The 10219-nt window shown below is 40.4% G+C and overlaps 1 protein-coding gene across 1 annotated transcript; it reads left to right on the plus strand.

Moving 5' to 3' along the window:
- The first annotated feature begins 9166 nt into the window (after window positions 1-9166).
- LOC131246954 (putative ubiquitin-like-specific protease 1B) lies at window positions 9167-9870 on the plus strand. The gene is made up of 3 exons (XM_058247411.1): window positions 9167-9377; window positions 9469-9729; window positions 9865-9870. The coding sequence occupies exons 1-3, from the start codon at window positions 9240-9242 to the stop codon at window positions 9868-9870; spliced, it is 405 nt and encodes a 134-aa protein (XP_058103394.1). The 5' UTR covers window positions 9167-9239.
- Window positions 9871-10219: the final 349 nt, after the last annotated feature.

Genomic DNA, 10219 nt, shown 5'->3' on the forward strand with positions numbered 1-10219 from the left:
ACCATTGACTGTTGAAATGGAGAGAAGGGTTGAATGGCAAGCTATGGTTAATGGGTTCTTGATGCGAATGAAGAAGATGGCAATGGCGTTTTCTTGTAGCTGACAAATCTCGGTCTACTGCTTCTCTTGGATGGTCCAAATCATCATGATAGAGCTTATGGATGATGTAAATCGAAGTTCACGAGCAATCTAGGTGAATGAAAAGTTTCGACGTTGTTCTTGCTAGAGGCACGTAAAGTTAGTTTATTGGTTGGTTGTTGATAGTGGAGTAAGGTTGGTGTTTTAGAGTCATTGGATAAAAGACTTTGTATGACTAAGATTACCTAAGAAGATTTCACATGAATTGCCAGATATGGATGTCATACGTGACTTTACCGCTGCGAGAAGGATGGAGTCATGCAGATGGAGTCTTGTAACGTGTGGATTGCAGTTGAAAATATGATTGATAGGTGGGGTCTATTGAGTTAGTCAAGAGGAATCAAATCCATCTATCAGTTTGTAGGGTCAAAATGGTTTAAGAGCTCAATTTGTGGCTCAATCGAAGATTTAAAGTGGGTCACACGTGAAATTTCATAGCAAAATGTGTCAACGGATAAGGTTTCATGGGATTTCAATTTGGATGGACGGTCCGGATTTAGAAGGTGGGCCCAAAATGATGGATGGTACTAGCCTCAGATGGGTACGGGGTCTCACCATGTGAAACGGAAAAGGAGGAAGAAAAGAAAAAAACTCGGGCAGTTGCCTCGAGTGGTGACGTGCTGAGGCACGTCACTTAGCATTTTTTTTCAAATATACAGTGGGCCCCACAAGAATGACGTGATGAATCCACTCCGCTCATCAATTGCATTCAAATATGTTAGGGCATGGGTCAAAAAATGAGATAGATCCGGTGTTATAGTGGGCCACACCATAGGAAATGTTGGAATTTAGGTCACACCGTTTATTAAAAAATGGATGGTTATATATATATATATATATATATATATATATATAAAAGTAAAGAAGTTAAAATCTAAATCTACCTCCAATTTTCCTCTTCTTTTTTTTTTTTTTTTCATTTTGCCCTATCTAAGCAGTAGGCCAACAAGGACCCCACTTGACCCTGCCACCTAGCAAGCAGCGGCGAGCGATCCCATCTCTCTCTCTCTCTCTCTCTCTCTCTCTCTCCTCTCCTATGCTTTATTTCTCCTTCAGTTCTTTTATTTAAGAATCAAAGGACAAATGGGTATGTTTCTCTATGTGGTTGTGTTTGGGTTGCATTGGGTTGGGTTGGATTATGTTAGGTCACGATCAGGGTTGAGCAGGTTTAAGATTTTATAATAACAAACATTCACATATTGTTATTTATTAGCTTGTAATAAATTGTTATGCACTACCACTGCACCTACATCGGTTCAAATAATCTTAATTTATCATTTAAATAATTTTATTATGATTTTTAAAATAATATTAAAAAAATTATATAACTTGACTCGAATAGCGCACTTGACCCGACTTGATCATAGCTCGACTCAGCTTGAACTAGCGAGCCGAGCTACGGGTGTGAGCTTGAAGACTGAGTTAAGCTGAGCTCAAGCTTAGGGCATGGTGGGGTCGAGTTGAGCCAAGGTTGGCCTAGCTTAGACTTGAACTCGACTTGTGTTTAGCTATAGGTGTGAAGGCCTGAGTACCTGTGTAAAATAAAATAAAAATAATGAAAATAAAATTTTCTACTAAAAAGACAACTAGAAGAGTTATTTGATACTCTTGCTGAGCATGATGCTCGATACACGGGCAGGTATAAAAGCCAGACGGGACCTGTATTAACTCAAATTAAATTGAATAAATTGTAGAACACATTGTCCCTATGCTAAATCTAAAAATCAGATTGTGTTGAAGTTGAATAGTCCTAACCTTTGATTCATGGACACTATTTTTGAAATGATCCCATCAGATTTATTTATTTATTTTCGTTTGTAACCGTCTAATAAATGCCTAAAAACCAAATAAGCAGATTACTCAATAAAACTAACTTTTAGTTCGCGTTACATATCATTTGGATGGTTTGTTTGAATTACTGCTGTACCATGCATGCAGTTTTTCTGTAATTCCTAATCGCCTGCATGCCATCCATCACACTATCAGAATATCAAAGCATTTCTCTTTAATTAATGGTTATTTCAAAAACCAACATTGAAAATCGAATCCATCCACTCATTAAGTGGCCCACAGGCCTCACACCTCATGCATTGAGTCAAACAACCAGCTGTGCATTACTTTCAACGGTGTAGCCTGCCTGATGAGTAGACCAACCTAGATTTTGCCCCAGGTGATCTTTATGGTGTGGTTACCTTTTATACGGTCCAGATGTTCTACAAGTGACACGTGGACCCGAAAGAATGCATGGTACGAGAATGTCTGGATACAAGGTGGTATGTGAATATTTCTCTTCCATACCTAGTTCTATAGTGAAATCAGTGTACCATGCATCATTCGATTTGCTGTGGGCCCACGTACCAAATGCGGACGCGGATTTCCTGTTAAAGCGTTTCCCAGGAAGTTCCCGCGCTTAAAGCCTACGTGCGTGATATGTTTTGAGAAATCCACCGAGAATACGACCACTGTAGACAAAACCTTTTATCCAGCGGTTTTTACGAAGGAATTCAAACTTATGTTACCAACTAAGACTAGCACGCGCGGACAGCAAATTTGAAGACGAAACTACCCCTCCTTTTCACTTTTCACTGCCGCGTCGTTTCGTCTCCCTCCCTTCCCTCAATCCATTTTCAAAAAAAAAAAGAAAAAGACGAAAACTCCCCCACTACATCTGTTGCTTGGATCACACCACGCTCTAGCTGGATCCCACCCTCTCTATTCATTAGCATTAGGGTGTTTTTCTGAAAATGGTCCCTCCACGGAAGAAAGTACGCACTACAGGTATAATGTAGTACATTTACCTAAACGGTGTAAATTTTTTGTGGGCCATTCAACTGCTGGATGAAGCTCGTATCTTGGTTTTCGGTTCATCCATGCATAAATCATCCTATGAACATGATGGATTACAAGTAAAACATCATTTTGGGGCCATAACAAGGTTTCTACGGTGGAACCACTGTTTCGTGTGGTGTGATCCACTTGATATTTTGATATGCCACCATTTTGGGCTGAAACCCTTACTTTAGATGGAAAAATGGATGAACTTCGTGGATAGTCCACATACATTCAAGGCGGGCCCAACTCAGTTTTATTTATTATTGTTATTATTATTTTTTTACCATTAATTTTTTTTTTTGGGTTAGCTTGTTAGTACACACCCATGTCAGTACACACACTCCATGTTAGCCACCCCCGCTAGGGATCCATACCCAGACCTCAAGTGTTGACACGAGGTTTCTCCACTCAGTCTGCCAATTGAGCTATGGATCTGGGTGTGCCCAACTCAGTTAACTCAGCACTATAAGTGCATATTGAGCAAACTATAAATCCAAATTGCGAGAGGTATTGATCCATTTGACCTACTTCTCGGTTCATGATTGGTGAAATTTCCCAAGCAATTCATAAATTTGACGGAGATATCATAAAAATATGATGGGGAACTTCCACGGATTCATGTAATTTAACGAAAAATTTTATCAACAGCTCGGTCAATTTCATTAATTGCTCAATCAAATTCACCGAAGAGAATTTCATGTAAATCTCGGTCAATTTCATTAACTGCTCGGTCAAATTCACCAAAAATTAAATTGTTAGGCTAGGTCAATTACATTTAAAGTTCATTGCAATTCATGTTAGCCTCACCCAATTTCAAGCATGCCTCGCTCAAATTCATGTTTCCCTTGCTCAATTTCTCGGTTGCCTTGTTCAATTTCTAGGTTCCCTCGCTCAATTTCTAGCTTCCCTCGCTCAATTCCTAGGTTGCCTCGCTTAATTGATAGGTCACCTCGCTCAATTCCTAGGTTCCCTCGCTTAATTTCTAAGTTTCCTCGCTCAATTTCTAGCTTCCCTCGCTCAATTCCTAGGTTGCCTCACTCAATTTCTAGCTTTCCTCGCTCAAATCCTAGGTTGCCTCGCTCAATTTCTAGCTACCCTCGCTTAAATTCTAGGTTGCCTTGCTCAATTTCTAGATTGCCTCGCTCAAATCCTAGGTTGCTTTGCTCAATTTCTAGGTTCCCTCACACAATTTGTAGCTTCCCTTGCTCGCTCAAATCCTAGGTTGCCTCACTGAATTTCTAAGTTCCCTCACTCAATTTCTAGCTTCCCTTGCTCAATTCCTAGGATTCCTCCTTGAATTTCTACGTTGCCTCGCTCAATTCCTAACTTCCCTGGCTCAATCACTACTTTGCCTCGCTTAAATCCTAGGTTCCCTCGCTCAATTCCTAGCTTCCCTCGCTTAATTCCTAAGTTCCCTCGCTGAATTTCTACGTTGCCTCGCTTAATTCATAGGTTCCCTCGCTCAATCCCTACGTTGCCTCACTCAATTCCTAGGTTACCTCGTTCAAATCCTAGGTTGCCTCGCTCAATTTCTAGGTTCCCTCACTCAATTTGTGGCTTCCTTCGCTTAAATCCTAGGTTACCTCACTGAATTTCTAGGTTCCCTCGCTCAATTCCTAGGTTCCCTCGCTCAATTTTTAGGTCCCCTCGCTCAATTTCTAGCTTTCTTCACTTAATTTCTACCCTCCCTCGCTCAATTTCTACCTTCCCTCGCTCAATTCTTATGTTACCTCGCTGAATTCCTACGTTGCCTCGCTCAATTCCTACATTGCCTCACTCAATTTTTAGGTTCCCTCGCTCAATTTCTAGCTTTCCTCGCTCAAATCCTAGGTTGCCTCACTCAATTTCTAGCTTCCCTCGCCCAATTTCTACCTTCCCTCACTCAATTCCTAGGTTACCTCGCTCAATTTCTAGCTTTCCTTGCTTAATTTCTAGGTTCCCTCGCTGAATTCTTAGGTTACCTCGCTGAATTCCTACATTGCCTCGCTCAATTTCTAGGTTCCCTCACTCAATTTCTAGCTTTCCTCGCTCAAATCCTAGGTTGCCTCGCTCAATTCCTAAGTTCCCTAGCTGAATTTCTAGGTTGCCTCACTCAATTCCTATGTTGCCTCGCTCAATTCTTCGGTTCCTTCGCTGAATTTCTAAGTTTCCTCGCTCATTTTCTAGGTTCCCTTGCTCAATTCCTTGGTTCCCTTACTCAATTCCTAGGTTGCCTCGCTGAATTCATAGGTTCCTTCGCTGAATTTCTAGGTTCCCTCGCTCAATTTCTAGCTTTTCTCGCTCAAATCCTAGGTTGCCTCGCTCAATTTCTACCTTCCCTCGCTCAATTCTTAGGTTACCTCGGTGAATTCCTACGTTGCCTCGCTCAACTCCTACATTGCCTCGCTTAATTTCTAAGTTCCCTCGCTCAATTTCTAGCTTTCCTCGCTCAAATCCTAGGTTGCCTAGCTCAATTTCTAGCTTCCCTCGCTCAGTTTCTACCTTCCCTCGCTCAATTCTTAGGTTACCTCGCTGAATTCCTACGTTGCCTTGCTCAATTTCTAGGTTCCCTCGCTTATTGTCTTGGTTCCGTTGTTGAATTTCTTAGTTGCCTCGCTTAATTTCTAAGTTTTCTGCTCATTTTCACCTTGCCTCGCTTAATTTTTTAGGTTGCCTCGCTCAGTTTCATCTTGCCTCGCTAAATTTAATGTTTTCTTTGCTGAATTTCATGTTTCCCTCACTCATTTTCTAATTTGTCTCGCTCAATTTTTAGTTTGGTTCGCTCGATTTCAACTATGTCTAATTTTTTGCATTATGATTCTTTAAGTAGTGAAATTTGCTTTAAATATATTTTTCATTACATGTTTGTAGGTGACGATTCTTGTTCTCAATTCCCAAACTCATCCTCTAAGTATTCATTGAGATGGTGGTTCGACACGGTGAAGGATAGATTAGAGAAGCATGATACTCGGCTATGTCTATTCAAGCAATCTCCATTTTCCTTCTTGTTGCACCTCTCATCCTTTCGATTTATAGGGGCTCTATTTCACCTTCTTCTTGTAAGATATAAAGGTGATCTTATATTTGAGATACGGGGGATGCGGTTGCAATTCACGGAGATGGACTTCGCCCTCATAACAGGGCTTAAGACTGGGGAGCTTATAATACCAAAAAAGCGTCTCATCAGTAATACCAAAAAAGCGTCTCATCAGCAGTACATTAATGGACAAATACTTCAGAGAATATTCAGTTTTTAAGAAGCATTTATTAGATGTGTTTAATAAATTAGTTGACACCAATAGGCATGAGGATGTCGTGAAGGTTGCTTTACTTATGTGTGTAGAGTGTTTTGTTAGGGGAACCGAATCGAAAACTATGTGTAATATGAATTATGTGTACCTAAGAGACTCCATAGAGGATTTCTATAGCTATCCTTGGGGTAGTTTAGCCTACAGCACAATGTCACAAGGGGTTGCAGCTGCTGTGATGGCATCAGGTGCGGTTCGCTACAATGTATATGGTTATGTCTTTCCTTTGCAGGTAAGAACTCTTTCTTTATTTTACATGATTATATTCAAGTGTGGATTTTTATCCTCATGTAATTCTTTAAAACAGATATGGGTTGTAGAGAGATTATCGGCCCTACGAGAGTGTGTTATTTCGTTTATTCCCTCGCAAATTTCATGCTTCATTCAATATCGAGGCTGGAAGGGTTGGAGGTACAACAAAATATATGCAATTTTTTAGCGTAAAGTTATAAGTATATGTATTTCTCCGCCGTTCACTTTGCTTGATTTGACACTTACACTTGTGAAAATTCAAGTGTGCAATGGCTAAGTTTGACCAAGCACCCTTGCTGAATTACAAGTTGAATTTTCACGGGTACTCAATCGTCATCCAATACTACAAAGGAAAGTATCTATAAACCACAAATAGGGTTTTTTTTTTTAAAAAAAAATATCTGTACCTCCAGCAACTGTAGCCTCGCTTAATGCAAGTTGAGGACGAGTGCTTTCAAGCAAGGGATTAATTTGAACCTTTTCGAAGATTGGAGGTGCAACCACTTTGGAGGATTCCACATAACCCTCACCAGGATTGAAATTGAGTTGGGCAAACTATAAATCCAAATTGCGAGAGGTATTGGTCCATTTGACCTACTTCTCGGTTCATGATTAGTGAAATTCCCTAAGCAATTCATAAATTTGACAGAGATATCATAAAAATATGATGGGAACTTCCACGGATTCATGTAATGTAATGGAAAATTTTATCAACCGGCTCGGTCAATATCATTAATTGCTTGGTCAAATTTACTAAAGAGAATTTCATGTAAATCTCAGTCAATTTCATTAACTACTTGGTTAAATTCACCAAAGAGCAAATTGTTAGGCTAGGTCAATTACATTTAAAGTTCATTCCAATTCATGTTAGCCTCATCCAATTTCAAGCTTGCCTCGCTAAAATTTATGTTTCCCTTGCTCAATTTCTCAGTTGCCTCGTTGAATTTTTACGTTGCCTTGCTCAATTCCTAAGTTCCCTCGCTCAATTTCTAGCTTCCCTAGCTCAATTCCTAGGTTGCCTTGCTCAATTGATAGGTTGCTTCGCTCAATTCCTAGGTTCCCTTGCTCGATTCTTAGGTTGCCTCGTTCAAATACTAGGTTGCCTCGCTCAATTTCTAGGTTCCCTTGCTCAATTCGTAGCTTCCCTCGCTTAAATCCTAGGTTGCGTCGCTGAATTTCTAAGTTCCCTTGCTAAATTTCTAGGTTCCCTCAATTCCTGGGTTACCTCGTTGAATTCCTAGGTTGCCTCGCTCAATTTCTAGGTTCCCTTGCTCAATTTCTAATTTTCCTCGCTCAAATCCTAGGTTTCTTAGCTCAATTTCTAGCTTCCCTCGCTCAATTTCTAGCTTTCCTCGCTCATTTTCTAGGTTACTTCGCTGAATTCCTACGTTGCCTCGCTCAACTCGTAGGTTGCCTTGCTCAATTTCTAGTTTCCTTTACCCAATTTCTAGCTTTCCTCGCTTAAATCCTAGGTTGCCTCACTCAATTTCTCGCTCAATTCCTAGGTTACCTCGCTCAATTTCTAGCTTTCCTCGCTTAATTTCTAGGTTACTTCGTTGAATTTCTACGTTGCCTCGCTCAATTCCTAGGTTGCCTCGCTCAATTTCTCAGTTCCTAGCTTGCCTCGCTCAATTTCTAGTTTCCTTTGCTCAATTTCTAGCTTTCCTCGCTCAAATCCTAGGTTACCTCGCTCAATTTCTAGCTTCGCTCGCTCAATTTCTACCTTCCCTCGTTCAATTCCTAGGTTACCTCGCTCAATTCCTACGTTTCTAGCTTTCCTCGCTAATTTTTAGGTTCCATCACTCAATTCCTAGGTTACCTCATTGAATTCTTAGGTTGCCTCGCTCAATTTCTAGTTTCCTTCGCTCAATTTCTAGCTTTCCTCGCTCAAATCCTAGGTTGCCTCGCTCAATTTTTAGCTTCCCTTGCTAAATTTTTACCTTCCATCGCTCAATTCTTAGGTTACCTCGCTAAATTCCTGCGTTCCCTCGCTCAATTTCTAGCTTCCCTCGCTGAATTCCCATGTTATCTCGCTCAATTTCTAGCTTCCCTCGCTCAATTCCCAGGTTACCTCACTCAATTTCTAGGTTCCCTCACTCAATTTCTAGCTTCCCTCTCTCAATTCCTAGGTTTCCTCGCTCAATTGATAGGTTGCCTTGCTAAAATTCTAGGTTCCCTCGCTCAATTTCTTGCTTTCTTCGCTCAATTCATAGGTTGCCTTGCTGAATTTTTAGATTCCCTCGGTCATTATCTCAGTTCCGTTGCTGAATTTCTTGGTTCCCTTGCTAAATCTACAGATGGATCCATTTAGGATGCTATCGACGAATGAACTCAAAGAGCTAGAAAACTACTATGAAGCAAATAAGGAGACATGAGAGGCTTCATGGTTCAAGTCTATATGGGTAGATGACGCGTGGGTTGATAGCGTGGTAAGCATTCGTATAAAAGTGTCTATATACATTGACTTTTATATAGTTATATCTTTTAATCAATTATTGTTGAATCATATTATCTTGTGGAGTAGGCTATTGACAAATATGTTGACTTCCTTGAGGAAAGGCAGTCTGATTGTGCATTTGCATATCCCCAAGATTGCAAGTTCCATCCCACCTATTTTATGGTAAATATTTACTTCGGAGTTTCGATAACCTGTTTTTTCAATTAATTTGTGTTTTTTCTACTTGTATTGGTCTTTGATTATGTTTGTTACAGCCATGCCGTCAAACTAGTATGTCGACTCTAAGGGCGTATCGGAACTCGAAGTCTGCTTCGGAACGTGCAACGTTGGTAGGCATGATGAACAATGTCATCGCAATTGCCAAGCAACGGGGTAAATCACACGCTAAGGAGATTTGGTATAGTGAACGGGTAATGCATTCGTCACATAACATCAAAATAGGTCGTAATGTGTTCTTTGATCATGTTTTTTAACTGATAGCCTACTTCTTAAACTGAACAGGTTTATGTACCCGTCAACCATGATAACTGTCATTGGTTCTTGATGGTCCTATATCTAAGACAACGGGAGATCATTATTATCGATAGCTTAGTGTTAAATCCTCTCCTAAAGTATAAGCAGATGATCAATTTGATGACGGAGGAGCTCCCGATTCTCTTTCATGCCACCGGAGACGTCACCGCGCTTGAAGGGAAGACTTGGACTGCCAAATCCATGAAATCTATGCCGAAGCAATGCAATGGTTTTGACTGTGGCATTTTTGTAATGAAATTCATCAATATATTGTGCAGCGGTCGTACCTTGGAGGGAACAAACATGCAAAAATTCACTATACATTGGAGGAAGTCAATAGCGTATGATTGTTGGTCTGTAAGCTGTAAATGATACTTGTCGTAGGCATGAGATGAAACGCTTAATTTTGTAGAATGTTGTATATACCCCGCACAATTTGTACTTCAGAAAAATTTATAATGAATTAAATTTCATAACGTGTAAATGTTTTCATCGCTCAACTTTCATGCTTGCTTTGTTCAACTTCTAGTTTGCCCCACCTAATTTCAAGTTTCCCTATCTCATCTCATACTTACCCTCGCTCAATTCCTATGTTGCCTCGCCGAATTTCTAGGTTCCCTCACTTAATTTCTAGCTTCCCTCGCTCAATTCCTAGGATTCCTCACTGAATTTCTACGTTGCCTCGCTCATTTCCTATGTTGCCCTGCTCAAATCCTAGGTTGCCTCGCTGAATTTCTAG

The sequence above is a fragment of the Magnolia sinica genome, chromosome 5 (genome assembly GCF_029962835.1).
Source record: "Magnolia sinica isolate HGM2019 chromosome 5, MsV1, whole genome shotgun sequence".
NCBI classification, from domain to species: Eukaryota; Viridiplantae; Streptophyta; class Magnoliopsida; order Magnoliales; family Magnoliaceae; genus Magnolia; species Magnolia sinica.